A 22,859-nucleotide genomic window follows, 5' to 3' on the forward strand; every position below is an offset into this window, starting at 1 on the left:
GCAAATAAATCAACGCTATACTGTATTAATATATTGAAATATTGAAACCATGCAGACTTTTTTTTTAGCTATTTCCATGTAGGTCTATGGTGGTTTTCTGTTAACCCCTTCACCATGCGGTCAAATTTGGATCAGGTTAAAGGGCCTATTTCATGCAAAATCAACTTGGTACTAAGGGGCCAAAGTGTGCCAAGAATATCCCCCATACCATTACACCACCACCACCAGCCTGAATCGTTGATACAAGGCAGGAGGGATCCATACTTTCATGTTGTTGCTGCCGAATTCAGTGCCTAAAATTAATGGATTTTCCTTATTTTATTATTTTATTTATGATTGAAGAAAACAACAAAAGAACAGAGCAGGTCCACAATCCCTGAACCTGTTTGTCAGCTGAGGGTTTGCTTTTACGGTCATCACTTAAAAGATGATTCTGACTAAAGTCCTGATGGTGGTGGCCTTCCAGCATCTCTCATTTCCTTACTTGATTCTTCCTTTCATCATCTTCTTCCCCTCCAGGTTGACGTCATCTTCTTTATCTCTTTTTTATTCCAGAGCTTACTTTGCTATCTCTGCATCCCCCCACCTCAGTCTGCTTCTGTGGACTTCATTTATTTTAGATTTTTTCCATCCTCTCTTCTTCTTATCTTTTGCCCACAGGCCAAAGGGTGGAGAGATCGGATGCCACACATTGTGATGAGTGTTGATGCAGAAACAGAAAAGCCTGTCAGGTCACTTTGGCTCTGATGATTCCAATTCAAACTTGTGAAGATTTTTTTTTCTCTTTTCATGCTTCTTGCTTGGAGTTAGGTTGAACTCAGACATGACTGCTTGACATGGGTTTGGGTTTGCTGCTGCAGTGGAACTCCCCTCCACACGTTTCCATGTTGGCACAGATGATCTTTAAACACTTTTCCTTTGGGAACAATCCCCCCAAAACCACAAACTTCCACCTTTGTTAGGATCATTTATAAGGATCAAATAACATTTTAAATTTTAAATGAATTCTTGCATGTTTTTAAAGTGATAATAAATGCTTTTTGCATAATTAACTTTCACTTTCTACCCTGCGACAGACTGGCGACCAGTCCAGAGCATCCCTCGCCTACGCCCAAGTGGCCGGGATAGGCTCCGGCAACCCCGTGACCCCGAAAGGGAATAAACGGTTAAGAAGATGAATGAACTTTCACTTTCTTAAAAAAATGGGAATTTCTTCTGAAGAGCAACTATTGCTTTTTGGTGCTATGTCTCCTGCAGGCCTCATACTGGACTGCTAGATTTCCCCCCTGCCAAGATGGCAGGCACCTCATGGAGAACTGTACAGAGCTGCATCAGGGAAGTTCATCCCTGATGGTAACCCAAAGTACAAGAGATGTTCATCCTTGGAGAGCACAACCACACACATATGACCTTGCTTTGGCTTCTATCAGCCGAGCTCAGCTGTGTCTAAAGCTTGACAGTTGCAAAATCTGTAGAAACACAGGCTGCAGGGCAGCTCCAGCCCAGCACAGCTGGAAGCTTGTGTGGATCCTTTTATTTTCTGTGGAAGTCTTTTAATTCTCTACCTTTACACGTTCACCCTGGCAGTAATTTCCTTTGTAGACAGACTGGATTCTTCAAAGCTTTTTAGAGTTTAAGGTTGGAAGTGGGAGCGCAAATAGTATTAAATGAAGAGCAAAGTCTGGACAGCAAACTCTGGTTTTTAAATTTCTTTGAGGCTCAAATCTGCTGCAATAATGCACTGAGTAACATTAAAACACATTGCGAAACCATCTATAGGATACTTACTGTTAGCAATTACTGCACATTTAATAAAACAAAGAATAGAATTGTGATGCCTAATTACATCATTAACACATTGAAAGTATTGTATTCCTCCAATACAGACACACCGAAACTACATCAGCAACAGAAAATAAAGCTCACTAGCTAAATGCCGAATAAACAGCAAAAAGTCACTGAAAAATCAAAAAGAATCACTGCCTCTTTTTCTCTATAATAATAATAATAATAATAATAATATTTCCAGAAACCAAAACATACAATAATTAAAGGAAAGAAACCTTTTGGAAACAAGTAATTTCCAGAAATCAAAATGAAATGTAAAACATTTAACAAAATAATAAACCAGAAACGATGTGACATCACAGATTGGACAATGACGTTTGAGTCTTCAAGAAGGAAAGTAACAGGATGTATTATTTGAACTATGGTTAAAAGTTGATTAAACAATCACTAAACATTTTCAGTGGCTATGGCCAGGAACTTAAAGACACATCTATTGTCAAAAGATATTACCATTCCAAATAACTGAACAAACGTTATCATCCAATAAGGGATGCTTTATTAAACCTACCTTTTCCAGTCTCTTATTTTGTTTCATTTTCAACATTTTATTTTGATTTGCAAAAATTATTTTTGTTGTCTGAAACATTTTCCTGAAGAGTGTTTTGGTTTCTGTAATGTTATTTATTTCTAAATTGTAATGTTTTTTTTTTTTTCAATTCACTTCAGGACCACCTCACTTTAACGGGGGACTTGTCGCCGGTAACACCTAAATGACATGCGCTCTTTGACATACCATAAAAAAAAAGAAAAAAATAACCTCAGCACCAGCATCAGCTGGTGCAAACACCAAGAAGCAAAAATGCACAAGTACAAATGCAAAACGGGAAATTTAGAATTCTACGTTAAGCTGTACTCTAATATGCTGGTGTGACACTGACAACGTATATTTATGTATTTAAGGTGTTTAAATGAAAATGTGAATTTCTAAATGAAACAGTGCTTTTTGTGGACACTAAGCATACTAAACAGTTTGGAACGGCTGCTGCACACTAACCTGCAGGTAGTGGAGGGTTCTCTCCTTCAGTTTGCTCTCCATGGGAACCAGGGCTTTGTCATAACCTCCTCCTCTAGTTGATGGATATACCTCCCTAGCCTGACTCACTGTCATGGATGACCATGTGCTCCTCTTCAGTGAATGACCATGGTGTCCTTGATGACCTCCTCCCTCCCCCCCTGCAAGGGCAATTGTGGTGCAGGCCACGCACTCTCCAGAGCCCGCCCCGCCGCCCCGCTCCTTTGGCTTCTTTGTGGTGAGCTCTTGAATGGCGGCATCAAGGCTTTCATGCCCACTGGGATACCCCCGTCTACCCCCACTGACCAAGAAGCTGCTATCGCTGTCCAGGTTATCATCAGAGCTCCACCAGCCTGCCGTCCTGCTGCGGTGGCGGCGGCCGGACTCATGCCGTGAATCTCCGCTCTTGCTACGTTCCCGGGACTTGCTCCTCCGGGTGGAGCGAGATTGGTGGCCTGTGTAGTGGCCATCTTCCCCTGCACTCCTGTGTCCTCCGCCTCTTTCCCCTCGGTAGTCTCCGGCTCCCCTTGTGCCGTTGTATTCCCTTTTGGATGGAGCCTCCAGGGAATGGGACTTTGCGAAGAGGCGCTGGACAGAGTTGACCAGGTGGCGGATGCGGGATGGGCTCTCGCTGCGTTGCTCGGCCCCCCCACTTGCCGTGCGTTGGTACTGCAGTGTGTGGAAGCCATCAGGATGGAACGGACCCTGCTTATCTAACTGATCTATCAAGTTGGGGGGGATGCGGTGCATCTTTCCTCCGTGGACTGAGGACAGGCACTCTTCGCAAGAGTCAAACGAATGGAGAGCTGGGTGGTGGCTGGGGTGGGAGCGAGGGAACGTGCCCCCTCCAGAGTGACTGTGCGAGTGTGAATGTGAGTGGGAGTGATGCCTCTCCAGGGCCAAAGCCTCTGCCGGACCTCCTGTGGGGTAGTAGTGCCCATCGCTGTGCCCTTGGTAGTAGTCTCTACCCAGGCCATCGCAGTCTTCCGGGGAGCAGTGACAAGGGCCTCCTCCACCACCACCAGAGGAATGCTGGGACATGCTACGGCTGACATGGTACCCTTTCATAGGCGCCGGGGCATGGTGGGCTGCCCGGGCCGAAAGGGGGCGCTGAGGGCGCGACAGGGTTGCACCAGTCTCACCTGGAAGTATAAGAAAAAATATATAGGCTTTAAAAATTCACTTTTAATTGATTTGATGCTTAATCTTGATTAAAGCAAAGGTTTAGACCAGGGGTTCTCAGAGTCTTTGTAGCGGAGGGCCAAATTAAGAACTCGGCATTAGACTGGGGGACAATTTTGGTGAAAAAAAAAAGGTTAAACAGAAAAACTTTTTTTAAATAACTTTAATGACCAAGTGTCATTTGTACAGTTTACCAGGCCCTCCAGATGTTTTCCCGGAGGTTGCTGTCCATATATTTCACTCGTCTAGTAAGTTTATCATTTGATAGTCGTATTTCTTCAAACCTTTTCTTTTGCTCTGGACAAACAATGTCAGCTACTTTCAGCATACATTCTCTTACAAATTCCCTGTCACTTAAGGGCTTGCTACACCGGGCCATTTCCAAAGCGTAGCTAGCTTCTGTCACAGCTTCACTGGATTTAGCCATTTTGTAAACATTATCTGCTGTGCAGCATAGCCTCGTTGTAGTTGTTGGAGCTTATTTTTGCGCTCCTCGCCAGTAAAGCTTGTCATAGCTTTCGTGATTTGTAACATCGTGACGATTAATATTGAATATTTTGTGCATTGCATTTACCTACTTGCAGGCACAGGACTTTATCCAGACCATGAGGTACGACAAAGTAAGCATTTGTCCACTTAGCTTGAAAGCGCCTTTTCTTCTAGCAACACAAAGGAACCTGCTGTGGCTCTCTTTTATTGAGGACCACAAAAAATCTTCCCGTGGGCCACCATTGGCCCCCGGGCCGCACATTGAGACCCCCTGGTTTAGACTCATCATGGTGGAGAAGACAACATGATTCATGGATAAAAAACAAATTCTACACGAGGCAGAAGTAGTAGGAAAAGGTCACCATTTTTAAGTTAAATATGTTCTATGGAAGCAAACCTTCATAAAAACGTTTTCTCCAACGATACCATCCTATGAATGGGAGTTCTTCCAATTTTCTCTAACTCTGAGTACCAAAGTTGGTTAGTTTCAGTTTGCTTTCATCCAAGCAAACTGAAGCTCTGACTTTGAGGTGAATTGCAAATGTCTTGAAAGCCTTTTTAGTAGTTTTCTATAAAAAAGGACAAATGTCATGATTTGAACTTGTCTTGTTTTTGGTCCTTGTTCTGTCTTGTTTCTGTTTCCTGTTTTATTTTGAAAGTCTCCTGTCTTGTCTGTTTTCTTGAGTTTTACTTCCTTTGGTCCCCATCAGCCCTGATCGTGTCCACCTGTGTCTTGTCTGCCCTGTCTTTATATAAGTCTTGTCTCTGCCTTCCTCCTGTGTTGGTCCATTAGTATTCCTGTTCTGGTGTTCATGCCATGTCATGCCCTGTTCCTCGTTCCTTGTCCCTCGCCACGCCACAGTGAGTTTTCGTTTGGTTTTTGTCATCCTGCTCTGCAGTGCTTTTTGTTTGTTCTTTTTGTGCATTAAAACCCACTAGCCCTGATCCTTGCCTCCTGCCTCTGCATCTGGGTCCAACCGGCTCTCGAGCCACCTCACCGTGACAGAATGGACCAACCAAGTTTTCTGGACCCAGCAGAGCGGGACATGCAGCTTTTGGAGGCCTACTGCCTCGAAGCAGAGAGGACCAGGTCCTATTGGGACTTTAACACACTCCAGTTCTGCACTCCAGCTATGGAGGGGAGCCATCTCGCCATGAAGGGGGGTCGTCGCCGTCGTCCCCGCCGTCCCCTTCCTGTTCCAGAGGTGGTCCGGCACGCACCACATCGCTTTCCAGTGGTGGTGCCAGATGCACCCCATCCCCGTCATGTTCCGGTGGTGGTCCCGGACGCACCCCGACCCGTCCCGGCTCCCAGGGGGTTGCCGCCTGCACCCCGACCCGTCCCGGCTCCCAGGGGGTTGCCGCCTGCACCCCGACCCGTCCCGGCTCCCAGGGGGTTGCCGCCTGCACCCCGACCCGTCCCGGCTTCCAGGGGGTTGCCGCCTGCAACCGGCCAGAGCCTGACTGCTGGCCCGACCGGCCAGAGCCTGACTGCTGGCCCGACCGGCCAGAGCCTGACTGCTGGCCCGACCGGCCAGAGCCTGACTGCTGGCCCGACCGGCCAGAGCCTGACTGCTGGCCCGACCGGCCAGAGCCTGACTGCTGGCCCGACCGGCCAGAGCCTGACTGCTGGCCCGACCGGCCAGAGCCTGACTGCTGGCCCGACCGGCCAGAGCCTGACTGCTGGCCCGACCGGCCAGAGCCTGACTGCTGGCCCGACCGGCCAGAGCCTGACTGCTGGCCCGACCGGCCAGAGCCTGACTGCTGGCCCGACCGGCCAGAGCCTGACTGCTGGCCCGACCGGCCAGAGCCTGACTGCTGGCCCGACCGGCCAGAGCCTGACTGCTGGCCCGACCGGCCAGAGCCTGACTGCTGGCCCGACCGGCCAGAGCCTGACTGCTCCACGCCTGACGACGCCTCCACGCCTGACGACGCCTCCACGCCTGACGACGCCTCCACGCCTGACGACGCCTCCACGCCTGACGACGCCTCCACGCCTGACGACGCCTCCAAGCCTGACGACGCCTCCAAGCCTCTCATGCCGGACCTGCCTCGCCGGACCGCTCGGACCCCCGGCCGTCCTCCGGACCTGCCTCGCCGGACCGCTCGGACCCCCGGCCGTCCTCTGGACTCTTGTGCCCGTCGAGGTTTATCCTCCGGGGCCCCCCCCTCATGTGACTTTTGGAACCTCGGAGCGGTTCCTTGAGGGGGGGGGGTACTGTCATGATTTGAACTTGTCTTGTTTTTGGTCCTTGTTCTGTCTTGTTTCTGTTTCCTGTTTTATTTTGAAAGTCTCCTGTCTTGTCTGTTTTCTTGAGTTTTACTTCCTTTGGTCCCCATCAGCCCTGATCGTGTCCACCTGTGTCTTGTCTGCCCTGTCTTTATATAAGTCTTGTCTCTGCCTTCCTCCTGTGTTGGTCCATTAGTATTCCTGTTCTGGTGTTCATGCCATGTCATGCCCTGTTCCTCGTTCCTTGTCCCTCGCCACGCCACAGTGAGTTTTCGTTTGGTTTTTGTCATCCTGCTCTGCAGCGCTTTTTGTTTGTTCTTTTTGTGCATTAAAACCCACTAGCCCTGATCCTTGCCTCCTGCCTCTGCATCTGGGTCCAACCGGCTCTCGAGCCACCTCACCGTGACAACAAATGTCCTACTATACATCTGATACGTATGCCAGAGTATTAGGGCCACCAAAACAATAATGTGAGAGTAAAGTTGTAAAATTATGAGAAAAAAGTCAATACTTGACAATACAGGTATAATTTCATAGAACCTTTTTCCAAAATGGCATGGCTCTTTCCTTGAAAAATAACTTTTTGTCATAACTTTACGACTTTATTATTGTCAAATTGCAACTTTTTTTTTCATTCGATAACAACTTTTCTCATAATTGTGCGACTTTATTCAAGTGAATTTTTGACTTTTTCCCAAAACTTCTACTTATTCTCACATAAAAATTACCTGCCCTAATAATAATATATCCACTTGTAGATATATATGTAAGGACAGAAGTAGAAAAATAAACTTTATTTATTATGTTGATTTATTAATCAACAAGGAACTCCTTTGTCTGACTAATGACAGTTTATTTTGTCTTCTGTTGAAAGCAGGTCTGTAGTTTCATTGATAACCATTTTATTGAAGTCATTGTTTACTCAACTTTGAACACATTTTACAAGAGCTGGAGATCACCCCAAAGGCAGGAAGTGGTCACATGTCCTTCTTTTCATTCATCCCAACTCCTGCTCCACAGATGAATCAAGAATTTTTGTTCCACTTCGTATCTCTGCCTCTTGTTTGCCATTTACTGCTCGTTCACACACAGACTCCATTTGTCGCCTGCCTTTTTGTCCTTTTGGGCCTGCAGGGAATCCCTAAGCGGTGTTGTGTGTTCCAACTGAGGCGTGTTTATCGATCTCCTGCCTTCTACTGCAGAGGAGATAAGAGCAGCAGTGAGCTTCTGAATGTATGTACAAATGTCTGTGCAGTTCTTTAGTGAGTTCACAGGATGAGTGCATCATATTACACATAACATGGACACACAAAAACATTTAATTTCACAAAAAAACAAAAAGAAAAAAAATCATTAGAGAAGGGGTTTGCTTAAGGTCTGCTTTCCAAAAGGAAGAAAGGTTTTGACTTTTCTCTGGAGACAACATTGCATTGTGGGAGGTGTTTTTAGGTTTTTTTGTGTCTCAGAAGGGGTAAGTATTTTTGTTAGTGTTCTGTAAAGTCTGACAGATTTTAAAAATATTTCAACATCAGCACAACTTGATCTGGTCATAGTTGTAATGTCACTAAACTACCATATTGAAGGTTGGTACCAGTGTTTGGCAGCAAAGCTGCCATCAGTCTGTAAATGTGTGTTCACAGGTGAATTGGACTGTGACTGTAAAGCGCTTTGGGCCTTCTAAGGTAGTAAAGCGCTATATAAGTACACACTATTTACCATAAATAAATCAAATTAACACAGGAAGATCAGGAATCAGACTGGCTATGGCGCCGGCTTCACAGATGAGGGACAGATGCTGAGATAATCATGAAATAGAGCGTTGCCTGTTTGCCTTGATTTGGTGACCGAGAGCTGCCACCCAGAAAGCTCCCCCACATCTAATTGTGTCATTTGCTGCAGCCATGACGGCCTGCCTGTCTGAGTCAGATCCCCACCGTGAATAGATTTCAGACAGCCAAAGCACCTAGCTACCTTTTTATTGAATGCTTTGAAAATTTTTCTTATGAATTCAAATATTTTTTGAGTGAATGCTTACATTTTCAACAGTTATTTCCATGAAAATGTTTACATTTTTTCATCAACTTAGGTCCTTTTGTGTGAGGCCCAGATGTTTCCAAAGTAACTCATTTACACCATAAACTGCATTTTTTAAAAAAAGGCCGCCAACAGCATGTGAATGTGTGTGTGAACGGGTTAACGGGTTTGTGACTGCAAAGAGCTTTGGGCCTTCAACAAAGGTAGAAAGCGCCATACAAGTATACGCCATTTACCATTTAATACTAATGGTTTTCATATATTCCATATAGTTTTTTTTTTGTTTATTCTGGTTTACTTGTTTGTGTTTGGTTAATGAACCAATTCTTTATTGTAAACCATTTCGATTTATCATTTTGATTGCATCCAGACAATTTGGAGACAGTCTATATCCCTCACAGATGGATGGGCAGGAATGATTACTACACTACAATTGTTAGTGGTTTCCTTCCTCCTGAGCAGTTTGGTTCTTTTAGAGTTGGTCACACTTTCTGATGAGCAACTAATAAAGAACCTTTTAGCACCTGGATGCTGTATAATCCCTTCTTTCCTTTTGACAGGGGTTAGTGCACACACGCTCCATCACATACATCTGGGTTTTGGATGGCCGTGTATCAACTGTTTGTGCCTTAGTCGAGCAGCTGCAGCTCTGCCTAGAGGAGTAAATTAAACCGCATTCTGTTTATTATGAAGTCTTCATCTGCAGAGCAAGCTGCCAGCTTGGAGCTGTCAGTCAGTTTGACAAACATACACACACAGAGAATGACAAGAGACGCTTTTGCACAGATGGAAAACACACATTGAAAGCTGTCATTTCCCTTTACGTCCTTCTTTTCATTCATTTTCCAGTGTCTTTTTCCCTATCAATCTCTTCTTGTGACCTACTTTCATCCATCTTGCCATTGTGTCTCTCTTTCTCTGGTTCTTCTTCTACCACTCCTTTAGTCTGGCCCTGCTCCATTCATTAGTATTTGTCAATTACTTCTGTGCTCCATAGCTTAAAACCTTATCACCTGCTAAAAAATGGACTTGTTTCAAGTGTTTCATGCATTTCCCACAGAAGCCTTAAATTGCTGGAACTTCCAGTTTTAGGACCTCAAATTACACAACAACTAAAACGATCCTCCCTTCCTGTCTCCTGTCTTTCTCCTTCACATCCATTTTTTTTGCCTCCTTCCCCTCCCGTCCTCCGGGCGCGGACAGAAATAGTGAGTAACGGCTGAAGCCCGTGGAGGTGCTGTCAGGGTGTAACGCCTGTTTGACATCGACAGGACTGTTCTGGAGCCTTCCGTTAGGAGCTGCTTCCCTTCAAACATTCATGCCAGCTGCTTTGACCCACTTTACTAACAGCTGATGCCCCCACCCCCCCACCCCCCCACTGCTGCTTTCCTTTGTCTGCTAGCGCTGGCTCAAAACCTGCGTCACATCTGTGGAGTCAACATCTGGAAAACGCAGAACTGGTTAGTTTTCCTTTTCAAAGGCACTTTTCTTGGTTTGAAGAAAGAATCCAGATCACAAAACGGCAGACACACATTCACAAAAAAATCTTAAGGTGGAAAATCTTAAAAAAAAAAAAAAAGCTTTTGCCTGATTTTAACAAGCTTTCAATGCCTCCCTCTCTAGAAATGGCACATACAGACACACAAACTCCACAAACCTGAACTTTTATTAATGTACTGCCTTTTCTTCCTCACTTGCTATTATGTTCAGGCAAATTTCCCAGTAAATCAGTTAAATTTATTTTCTTTCTATGTTCTCCTTGACTGGCGTCCACAGTAGTTTGACATAATGCAGACGTGCTGGTTTTAATTACACAGCACATGATCAGACAGCGTGGAAAGAATTGTCCACTGATGTGTGTGTCTCCATCTCTGAATCACTAAGAGGGTTTTGTGGAAAAAATATATTTTAGAACGTCTCACCTTTGGATTATAACCAACCAATACAATTTAACAACGAAACAAAGGAAATGTTGACCATGTAGCAGAAAAATCAGTCAGAGGAGCTTTAAAATTATTAAGTTGGTTAGTCTCAAACAGAAATTAGGTCCTTAGAATCTCATACAGATAAGAATGACAAAATGATTCTGTTCTGGCAGCTCTGCCTTCAGGAAGTCCAAACATGGTCACCTATGGTTCCTGCGACATGAGGGTCAGTACAAGACTCAATGTGGACATTTGTAGAAGACGTCATTGGACGCTCCTGTGAATGCTTTTTCTGTCTGATATTACCTGTCAAATCTTAAAGGCCCACTTTGATGAAAATTGTGTTTTTGGTGTTTTTAACATCTTGATGTAACATTTTTCTTATGATTGTATTTGCTATGTAAAAAAAATACCCTGATCCGAGGACTAAACAGTGGTAAAGGGAACGGGAAAGGGGGCGGAGTTTCTTCGAACCAACACTTCCGCCCCCATTTAAGAGGCAAATTTCTGATCAACTCCTGCCGCTCTGCAGAAACTATGTCATAGAGAACAACACACGTTATTTGATTTTGGCTAAAACTGCATGATCATAATTCAAAGAAAACATGGAATGCTTTGAAAATAGATCAAAAGATGATTGGACTGGGACTTTAAACATCACTCCCTCTACTTTAGCTTTGTTATTGTTGTTATTTGTCTTAAAAGCTACCCTCTTTCCCCTTTTCTTTTCTAATTCTCAGAATAAACTGGAATAAACACGAATCAGACATCAGTTTCATGAAATTGGTGACACGCCTTGATAATAAATGTCTATAACAAAGATTAATCCAAAAAAAGAGAAGCATTAGAGCTTTAAAAAAACAATTTGTGACAAACTATCTGTGTAATGAGAATTTGCAATTGGTAGCAGTTCTTTCCCATTTTTTCATGGAGGAGCTTTAGGAGGCAAAGACAATAACTTGGACAAGTTAGCCACAGTGTTGGCTTTATCTGAATTGGGCTAACGCAGCAAGGCGTATTGTGTGTCTGAATAGTGCCTTTGTCTGACTGCAGATACACAGTGTGGTTAGATACGCATTTCTAAAAGTGAATGCAGAGAACCCAGAGAGAGTCCTCACAGAAAGCGCAGACGCACAATGAATGAATTTTCATTTGCCTCCTTTCTGGCGACATGTGCTTGGACACTTCAAAGGCTCCATTAAGCAGTGGCAAACACGCAGCAGAGAGGGATATGTGTGGATGTGTGACTGGCGGTGCTTTGTGCTGGCGTGCTCCTCCTGCTGTACCTGCCAATGATAAGAATGCTGAAAAGCTGGCAGAACGGCCAAGTTGCTTTTTTTTTTGTCATGAATGATCTATTTTAATGTAGTTTAACCATTTTCCGCTGATATGGGCAAAACGGCTTTCACACACACGGCAAACTCTGCAGTGCCATGGTTAGACCAAAGTGCCATGATGATCCAGAGAGAATCAGGGGTTGATGTGGAAGATGGAGAACGCTCAATCAGTTCTGCTTGTGAGGAAGAAGATGCAGAGATGGATCAGCATCCTTTCAGGAGAAGGGTTTTTCAGGGATAGAGGAGAGGTGCAGACCTGCTTTCTTTGAAGAGGAGGAGTAAAAAAGCTAAACGGAGAACGACGAAAGGGAAATATTTAATCTGGAAGCAGGACATTGGTGTGTGATGAAGAAGGCGATTGCCCAACACAAGGGAAATATCCCTCCATCATAGAGCCAAAGTCTGATAGCTGCATGGGGGGAGCAATTTCTGACTTACTAACTCAGTCTCCTTACTGTCTCCTCTCACTCTTGATCTCAAACCTTCGTTCTTTCATTTTTATATTTTTCCATCTCAATGTTAAAATTTTGAAAATAAAAAAAATAAAATGTTTCTAGTGATTAACCCTCCATCACTGGAGATGTCCCCACAGCGCCCTTGCTGACAAACCATAACGCTTCGACCGTTTCAGTGATCAACGTGAATCAGCAGATTGCAAAAGAAAAGCAGCTTTTTATAACAGTTTTGCACCATAAACAATGTAAAAAGCTACTTTCCTGCCCTGTAGGATCTATTTGAAATACATTGATTAGAAAATTGAGTTAACGGTAGTCAAAAGAATGTGCAACTGGAGCTAAAGCTCCGGTGATAAAGTTGTAGAACAGAAGAGTTTTTTAATAGGGGAGCTTGCTTTGAATTGACATCAATTATGACATATGACAGTTTTTGACTTAAACTTTTCCAGATTTAATTTATTATAAAACCTGTTTCCTGTGGAAGGAAATAACGTCTATCAGCAGCATGTTTAAAGATTAAATAAATAATAATAATTAATAAATAAATAAAATAAATAATAAAAGTTTTTTGATTTTAATGTGATGAAATTAATTAAAATAATAATTTTTTGAACATAATTAGCTGAAATACTATAAATACCCAACAAAAACATGGGTACACTGCCATTGAAAACGTTTTGCCACATGCTGTAATTAAAATTTAACAGGTTTGGTCTTTAGGTGAAATTTGGTGAAAACGTTTTCCAACCGATTTAAAAAAAAAAAAAACAACAACAGGAGAAACCATCTAAAACAAAAACTTTTAATATAAAATTTTGTTTTGACAATTTTTGAATTTCAGAAGACTGTCTAGAAGGCTGTTAGTTTATTAATCTCTGAAGAAAAGGTGGTTCCAAACTTTCCCCCCTAAGTTAAAGTTTGTCCTTTTAATGATTCTCATTATAAACGGATAAAAGTAAAATAACTGGCGTTGGAGTTTAATCAAAGTGTGCAGAAGTAGGTAAACATTGAGTTCAGCAGGAAGCTGCTTCCATCTGGGAGCAGCTCCATCTGGGAGCAGCTTCCATCTGGGAGCAGCTCCACAATAGAGCTGTCACCTCAAATATGAATCAAATCGGTGACCTCGCTTCCTATCCCCTGACTGGTCTCAGCAGCATCGTCGGCCATGATTGTTATTTATGTTCTAGTTTCCGCCTACTTCAACGCAGAATGATGACTTTTGTAGCGCATCGATGATGCACAGGTCGGATTCATGTGGCCTGGCTGTTCAGACGGCGGTCCCATTTCAAAAGATCGGATACGTATCGGATTCAGGACCACATACCCAAGTGTCCTGGGTCGCATTTGAAAAGATCGGATCGGAACGACTCTTGTCGTTCAGACTGTCATGAAAAGATCAGATACAGGTTGCATAGGGGCAAAAAAAAATCGGAATTGGGTCGTTTCAGCCTGCGGTGTGAACGTAGCCTTAGTTGTGGCCTTCGATGGAGCCCTGATACTCAGGTCTATTCTTGCTTACGTTGTTTAGCTGAAGGATATTTGACTGCCTCCAGGAGTTTATCTGTTCAGAGCAGCAGCAGAATCTAACGGACCATAGTGCTTTGGTGTCAGAGCTACAAAAACCCGAGTGTCATCCACAAAACTGTGGTATGAAACATTATTAGTTTGGACGATCTCCTAAAAGGAACAAGTACAGCAGAGGTCCAAGAACCCTGAGCACTCCTTGTGATTTATCAGATTTATGGTAAATGGTAAATGGCGTATACTTATATAGCGCTTTCTACCTTCTTTCGAAGGCCCAAAGCGCTTTACAGTCACAGTCCCATTCACCCCTGCACACACACATTCACACACACATGCACACACTGATGGCGGCTTTTCTGCCGAACACTGGCGCCAACCTCCCACCAGAGGCAAGGTGGGGTTCAGTGTCTTGCCCAAGGACACTGCGACACATGAGCGTGCAAGGCAGGGATCGAACCTGCAATCTTACGATCAAGGGTCGACCGCCTTACCGGCCGCCCCATTTATGATCAAGAATGGAAACAACAGAACCTCAAGGAGAACCCATGAGATCTGACCAAACTCTGGACTGAACTTGATAACCCCATCCTCATGTCCAATATGTTTAGAAGGATTTCATAGTCCACAGCATCAAAGGTTCCAATCAAATCAAAACAGTACTGATGTTTCTTTGCTAAGTCAGTGTTGCTGAAGACAGGAAATTAAACACTGCTCTGAACTATACCATAACTTTAACCATTAAGCATTTAATGTAATTCCAACACATTCTGAAGTGCAAAACAGCAGCTTTTGCGTTGATATAAGACTTTACAGTAGTGAAGTGCTATGCAACACTTGTATATCAATACTGTAAAGTAGTAGTACCAGTAATAAAAGGTTACATACATCAGCTTTAGCATCAGAGTCCGTTGGAATTACGTTAATTGTGTAAACATACGAAGAGTTAACCAACAGTAATTCAAACGCCCAATGGGAGGGGCTCATCATTTAAAAGGGAGCATCACAGGAAGTAAAACGTGAAGAGTGACGGAGGTGACACAACCTGATGTGGCCCTGCGTGGAGCAATTGTGGTGCTCATTGTTTCTTGAATAAAGAAAGAACGCTCCTACCTTGGCTCCTCTGCATCATTTCCCGGCGGGACCCCGCGACAGTGCGTCAACACCAGAGCTAAAGCTCAGGTGTCAAAGACCCACTTTAATGAAAATAGCGTTTTTGGTCTCTTTAACATGTTTTTGTAACATTTTTTTTGTGATGGAGAACATATTTAAAATAATTTAAGACTGGGTTTCTGGGTATTTCTGTATCCAAATCACAGTGGATCCAGGGTAAATATGTCTAAGAGACTGTTTGTGTTGAAAAAATGTTCAGTTGGATCAAAAAGGATTTTTAAAAAATAATCTTTCTGATAAAATGATGATGAGAAGCTGAATCGGATTGTTTAACATGGAACAGTCTAGGCTACTTGTCTTCTTCCAGTTTGGAATGATTGGAAAAAAACTGATACCTAAAAAGTGGTCAAACACCTTATTTTAAAGTTGTTAATGTTTTAGGGTGTATAAATAACTCAAACAGACCATGACACCAAACACGTCATTTCCAAAAAAAAATAACAATTCAATAAACACATGTACACTGGTAAAAATATATATTTTTCTCTTTTTTTAACTTGTCCTGTCCAACAGCTGGGAAAACAGATGAGAGCTGACGGCCTCTTGTGTTGGACATATTTTACTTTAACAATAGGGGTTTTGAATCTTCAGACAAACCAGAGGTATGTCTGTATATACCCCTTTTGTAATCGAGGTCAAACTTTATTCATTTTAATCATATTTGATCTTTGGTGTTGGACCGGAAGGAAAAGGAAAGGAGGGAAGAAGAGAAAGGGATGATAGAGAGGGGGAAATGGAAAGGTGATTATAGAAAGGCGGGGGGGGGGGTAAAACCATGAAGCAGCATAAAGCAACAAGTTTCTGGATGGTTATAATCACTACGGTGAGGTTCAGATGTAATACAGGTCTACAAGGGCAGGGCCTGTCCACACACACACTCAAATGTTATCAACACACCTGTTGGCTCCATAAATGTTCACACGTCAACATGTACACAACACAAATACTGTTCACACTCTCATACTTATGCCTTCAAACCAACTAGTGTGAAATATTTCATTCAATCACACAAAATATTAATGCAAAGGTGAGCTAACACCTGTGCTCAAGTGAGTGTTTCTGTTCTTCTAAAATGGATGATGGAATGTAAAAAGAAGGAGGAAGAGTGCCCAGTCATCCCCACACCAAGACCCCCGCCGCAGCAGTAGGGGCAATCAGAACCCCCAAACACCCACACGGCAGCAGATAGAGAACAACCGCCCCCCGGGTGATCACATTCGCCACCCAGGCCAGGGCCTGCAGGACCACCATGGGGCCCCCAAAGCCAGAGAGCAGGGAGGCATGGAGTGACAGAGAGTGCAGCTCTGGCCCAACCAGGAGAGCAGCCCCCCCGCCACGCTGGGATGTCCCAACGCGGGGCCCCGCCCCAGAATAGCGCCCACAGCCCCAGACGAGCACCTCATCACCACCCAGGAGTTCTGGGCATCCCCCCGCCCCAACCCCAGGTACGAGCCAGGACCCCCCAAGGGAGACCCCCCAGGCAGCCACCCACCCGGCCCAAGGTTGGTCCAGGAAGGAGCAAGGCAGGGGCCAGCCTACCCAGGAGGAGGACACCCAGGGGAAGAGTGGGTCCACAAGAGTTGTTGTAAACATGACCCGACCAGGCTCGCCCACAGTTGGAAATTTGGTGGGGCCCAGCACTCAGGGGCAAGGACCAGAACCCACACCGCAGGGACCTGGACACCCCCGGCTCAGATGTGATGTGATCACCGGCTCTTGGCCTTGCCAGAGAGATCAGGGATCCCTCTCCCTGCGTGGAGTGAGGGCTGCCGGGCACAGGAAGCCAGCACCCAGGGAACACGACCGCCGTTTCCAAGGGCCCAGTACCCCCTACTAGGGATGGGGTAGGGGACAGATGGTCCGAGGTCCCACCTTCCTCGCAAAATACATAAGGGTGTGTGTGTGCATGTGTGCATTCTTTCAAATACAATTGAACTTTGGGCTGACATTTTTTTCAAGCTGATATGATCAAACAGCAGATTTCTGTATTGACTTACATTAATATTTTTCTTGTTTTTCCAGTTTATTAAAATCGTTTTTTTAGCAATACAAAGAGTTATGAAAATTATAGATGCTAATCCTCCTTCTTTATCGATGGCACTCATGTCACCAAGCACCCAAAATGACGGTGAAGCTGTGATTGAAACCTTAAGCCAGACTGATATATCGGCACATACCTGAAGCCAGAAAGCCTGGACAGGTGTGCAGAACCAGAGTGCATGCATGTAACTGTCGGGTAGATTACCATCACAGTGCTCCCAAATGTCTGAGTTACTGAGACCCAACTTGAACATCCTCTGTCCAGTGTAGTAAATTCTGTGAACTGTTTTTAATCGGATTTGCAGCAAATTTGAGCTTTTTTGTCAGTTTGAAGGTGTTTAGACAGAGTTCTGACCAGAAGCTTTCATCTGTGCTGATGCTCAAATCTGCATCCCATTTTATTATCGGGGAGTGAAATATTATTATCTAAGTTGAAAGAGTTTGCATAATTTGGAGAGAATTTTGTTCATTGAAAAATTAATCAGAGAGGTAACTACTTTTGGTAGCTTTAAATCCTTATCTCTCTATTTAAACTTTTTAGTAATAATAGATTTAAGTTGCTGATATTCCAAGAAGTTATTTATTCCATGTTTGTCTTGAAGTTCCTGGGGTGTTATGAATCTTCTATCAATAATTAAGTGCTCTAGTTGTTTTACGCCCCGAGCTTGCCAAGCTGGGAAGTGTATCATTTTTTTTTGTTTATGATGATGTCCGGGTTGTTCCAGATCCGCGTCGTTTTGCACGGTTGAATTAACGAGTTTGATATTTTGAGAAATTCCCACCAGGCTGTTAAAGTGGCATTTATATTAATACTTTGAAAACAATCCTGTTTTTTAACTGTTTAGCTAATAAATGGTAGATCTGACAGGTTGATCTTTCCACATAATGCCTGTTCCAAGTCTAACCATGAGTTGGTTTCTGGATTATTTTTTAACCATTTTAAGATGTATTGTAATTTATTTGCAAGAAAGTAATTGTAGAAGTTAGGTAATTCTAAGCCTCCTCAGCTTTTTGCAGATTTTAAAGTTTTAAAGTAAAGTTTTTAGACTAATTCTTGCAGGTTTATTGCAAAAGCTTGATATGGATGAGTCTAATGTTTTAAACCATTTTAGTGTCGCTTGTGTGGGGATCATTGAGAAGAGATAATTAGTTTTGGGTACGATTTTCATTTTAACCGTGGCTACCTTGCCCATGAGGGACAAAGGCAGGTTGACCTAGCGGGTTAGATTGTCCTGTATGCTTTTCAGTAGTGGGGTGTGGTTTAGCTGCACCAGTTCTGATAATTTTGGGGAAAAATAAATACCTAGATGTTTGATATTGCCTGATTTGACTGGTATCGAGAGTCTTTGCTCCGCATTGCTGTTAAGTGGTAATAAAACAGATTTATTCAAATTAATTGAGTAGTCTGATATGGAGGACAATTCATTGATAATTTTTGCTGTTTCAACTTTATGAACTACTTTGAATTTTGTATTCAAGGACGCTGTCAGTGTTTGCAGAATACCCCACCCCCCAACACACACATGTCCTGAAGCACAGAGATGTTCAGCAGCAGATAGTTGAGAAGAGGAAGAGGACTAAATGGATTACAACACCTTTGAGGTGTTTGAAAGTGATGTTTGAAAGCCTTCACAGATCTCTGTTTCTGCTGCTGGAATAAAGAAATGCTCAAAAATTGATTTTTATATATAGTTTACGAAGAATTTGAGAATTTGATCCCTACAGCTTATTCAGTAAGTTTTCCACTTAAAAAGAAATTGACAGTCTGTCATCCCAATAGTAGGTTCATTTGAACAGTGAGAGATAAAAAACACACACAAAGAAATCAAGGAATCCATATTTCTGCACATATCAGAAGGAATTTGGTCCACTCTTTGTTACAAATGACTACCAAATCATTCAGATATGGTGTTTGTTGCTTAGCAACTCTGAGCTGTCTCTATAGGTTTTCTGCAGGATTGAGGTCCAGAGACTGGCTGAACCGTCCCATGACCTTGATCTGCTTCTTCTGATTGTCTTGGTTGTATGTTTTGGGTCATGATCCTGTTGAAAGACCCATCCATCACCTGATTTAAGCCTCCTGGTGGAGGAGAGGAGGTTCTCACAAACCTCCCATCCACAGGGTGGATTCCCATCCTCCCATCCACACGGTGAAGTAACCCTGTACAGAAAAACACCCCCAAAGCACAATGCATCCACCTCCGTGCTTGACAGTGGGGATGGTGTTCTTGGGGTCATAGTCAAAGCCTTTTTATCTTCCTTCAAACTTGACAACACCTCTCAATCTCAATCTCTCTCTAAATCATGAAGGTGTTCATGGCAAACTTCAGGCCGGCTCATGTGTCTTCTTAAGCAGAACTACTTTGAGACCTCTAAAAAATGTTAAACTATTGCGGCGTAAAATGTTACCAATAATTCTTGGTTTTTTCCTGGTTCCAGCTGCTTTGAGATCATCAACTAACAACTGTCATGTTGTTTTAGAAATTTCTCACTGTTCTAATGATCATGGAGACCCCACCAGGACAGATCTGCTTTGGAGCCCGAAACCTAAAGGTGCATTGATGGTCGTGTTGCATTAACAGTTGTCACCTTAACCCCCTCTCTCTTGCTGTTTTTATAGTGCATTCCAGTCTTGTGCAGGTTTACAATCCTCTCCCTTAAATCCCCTGAAAGCTCTGTAGTCTTTCCATGTTGGAGACTTTAGAGTCTGACTGATGGACTGATTCTGTGGACAGGTGTCTTTTCTACCGGTGATTAGCTCAAGCAGGTGTCTTCAATTCAGGTGACAGGTTGGTTAGGAGAGTCTAACTGGTCTGTGTGAACCAGAACTCGTCATGGTTACTAGGGGATCAAATACCCGTTATCATAAATAAAAAAGGAAAAGGAATTCATATAGATTTTTAAAGTCAATTTCTAGATTTTGTTTGTGGTTTTCTATCTCTTACTGTTCAAATGAACTTACCTTTAGGATGACAGACTGTCAATTTGTTTTTTATTAACCAGCAGCCAATGCGTTTACACTCCATTTCATATATAATTCTGAACACTATAGGAACCTTGTGGTTCTAAATCAGAATCAGAATCAGAGATACTTTATTGATCCCACACGTGGGAAATTTAAATCAAGGTGGTTCTCCGAAAATTCTGGCTCTGATTGCTTGTATCTGCAGGAAATTTCAACCTTTAATCTCCAATCTGATTGTTCCTTTTACCTTACCCCCTCTTTCCTCTGTTTCTTCTTCCCCTCCGTCCTCCCCTGCTCACATCAAGGTCACCCTCCTCATATCAGTTTCTGTTCTCCAAGGAACTAAAATGTTGTCCATTATGGCTGAGGTGTTGCCGGATGAGATAAGGTCTAGCATAATGGAGAGTAATTCTAAACCTTGTGGATTGCTATGTTTGCTCAGATTTAGGTCAATGTTTCTTTGTCTTTCTAAGTTTCAATACAAACAACAGCTAAAAAATTAAAGCCAGGAGAAGACATGCACCATTTTTCCAGGTCAATAATTATTCCTTAGCATCTCTGAGCCAGGAAAAAAAATTCTTACAATCTTTCTCTATATTTTCTTATTAATAACATTTTTTGGTATAATTTCTGCTTTTTTATTAGTCTGAAGCACAGAACTATCTGGAGATGAGAACAATGAAACCATCAACCGATCAAAATCCAACTATAGTCATCACTGTAATATTAGAACATTATCTTATACATTTTAATAGAATTTTTTAATTATTACCACTCTGTTTACAGACGTTTAACATTTTTCATAAAGGTAAAACCTTGAAACTAAAATAACTAATTTTTAATCCTCCACTGCCTTCCAAATGTACCTTTATCGCAAGGTTAGAACGTTCCCAGAAACAGTTCTTAATATTTAGCTTCATATGGTTTTCTGTTGTGCATTTTTATCTTAAATGTATAAATATTTTCTGAGTATTAACATTAAATCCCATTAAATTTTATAGAGATCCTTTAAATATGGAACAAGCCAAACAAATACATTTAGAAAAAAAAAATTTGTTAAAAAATATTCACAAAAAAAAAAAAAAAAAAAAAAGAAGTTCCTGTGACTGTGAGGAGACACATGAAAAGGAGAGGCAACTCACGAAGGATCATCCTGCAGTCTTGTGGACTGATGAGTACTGATCTGGCGGGACGTTCAAACTTTGCCCGGCGACACGCTGGTTCCTGTCCTGCAGTCGTTCCTCCGGATCACAGCATACGCGCAACTATACCATTCACGGCTGTGTCCAAACCACCAAGCACAGGGATGCACATACTTCTAACCAGCTGACTCTGCTGTTGCTAGGTTACTTGCTGAACTGGATAACTACATGTAAAACATATTTGCATAAGTCTCACGTGTGTTCAAATATCAGCAGAGAGGAAATGGGAGACGTTGCGTTACAGAGTCTGCTGTCGGCCAGGATTAGAAACGGTGAACAGCGCTGACTCGTCTCCCAGCGGCGCCACAGCGTCAGAAATGTGGCTTTAATTGTGTGCGAGAGTGCTAAGTTGAGTGTCTGGCCCGAAAATGGAAGCATATTTGAAATGCAAATACATTTGCAAAGTCTATATAGGTGCATTTGCATAATGAGTGTTCTGTCGATCCTTGTTTTAGGATGTTCAGTCCCTCTGAAGGAGAATCCAACAGAAACATGTTTTCTTTTGTAATTTTCTCTTATCTGGATCATTAGCATCACAGCTCTCCTTCACACCTGCTGTCTTCCCTGCTCATTACACTCAAGGGGTTAAGCTACGGACACATATATATGACATGCATTCAAGAACGTCCTATACACAGGTTCCTGATCACATCTTTACCCCTTGATGTACACATTGGACAAACAGGGAGGGGCTTCTTCTTCTTTTTCTACTATTTACTAGTGCCACCCACAGTTAGAAGAGGCTATGCAGTGCAAATCTGGTGAACCTTGCTCCAGGCTTTTTTATTTTCACAGTTTTGTACTGGTATATGAAAGACTTGGTGTCAGAATTCCGGCCAAGCACAGACCACAATTAGTAGTTTCTCTTCCTGATTGGTCAAAGTTCAACCGCTTTAACTTTCAATGCACATTCAATGGCCTTTACGCAAGTTTCTGACTTGCGTAAAGTTTTAAATGGGGAATCATGCAGGTTTACATAAACTTTTCATCAGAGGTGGCCGCTTGAATGTGTGTGAACGTAGCTTCACATTTGTGGTCTGCAGCAGAACTCCAACATCTCACCTGTGAAAGAGGCTTGATAGCATCTAATGTCTTTTGTCTGCAAAATAAGTATCTTGGCTTTCTAGCATAAACGTCACAAGGTGTTGAAAGAATGTTTTTCTCTCTTGCGTCTCTGGAAGGCAGCTTGTCCAACGGTGGAGGTGCTGCCGTATCCCACAAAATATGAAACTTAAATCCCCCACATGCTGCTTAAGCCTCTCTTTTCCTGAAGTTCTCACCTTTGTCGTGTTCTGCATCTGCACCCTCACAGCTCCGACTCATTCAGCCTGATGAAATGCAATCAAACACACACAGGAGTCAGGCTGCGTTAACAACACCTGAGTGTGTTTCAGGTGTTTGGCAAAAGCACCAAACTCTTTACGTTAATAGCAGCTCTGCGTCCAA

The 22,859-nt window shown here is 43.0% G+C and overlaps 1 protein-coding gene across 2 annotated transcripts in view; it reads right to left on the reverse strand.

Annotated features, from left to right (window-relative positions):
- Positions 1–21,689, reverse strand: part of dlgap3 (discs, large (Drosophila) homolog-associated protein 3) — a 59,473-nt gene extending 37,784 nt beyond the window's left edge. Inside the window, exons 1-2 of one of the 2 annotated variants that reach the window (XM_078955365.1) lie at positions 21,354–21,689; positions 2,843–4,002 (exon numbers count right to left, since the gene is read on the reverse strand). In XM_078955365.1, the coding sequence (XP_078811491.1) occupies positions 2,843–4,002; positions 21,354–21,363 (1,170 nt within the window). In that variant the 5' untranslated portion in view covers positions 21,364–21,689. The remainder of the gene's footprint in view (positions 1–2,842; positions 4,003–21,353) is intronic. The other variant, XM_078955364.1, reaches the window with a different exon arrangement.
- Positions 21,690–22,859: the final 1,170 nt, after the last annotated feature.

This window comes from Oryzias latipes, chromosome 11 (assembly GCF_053564925.1).
Source record: "Oryzias latipes strain Hd-rR chromosome 11, Olatipes_Hd-rR_3.1".
In the NCBI taxonomy this organism is placed as follows: Eukaryota; Metazoa; Chordata; class Actinopteri; order Beloniformes; family Adrianichthyidae; genus Oryzias; species Oryzias latipes.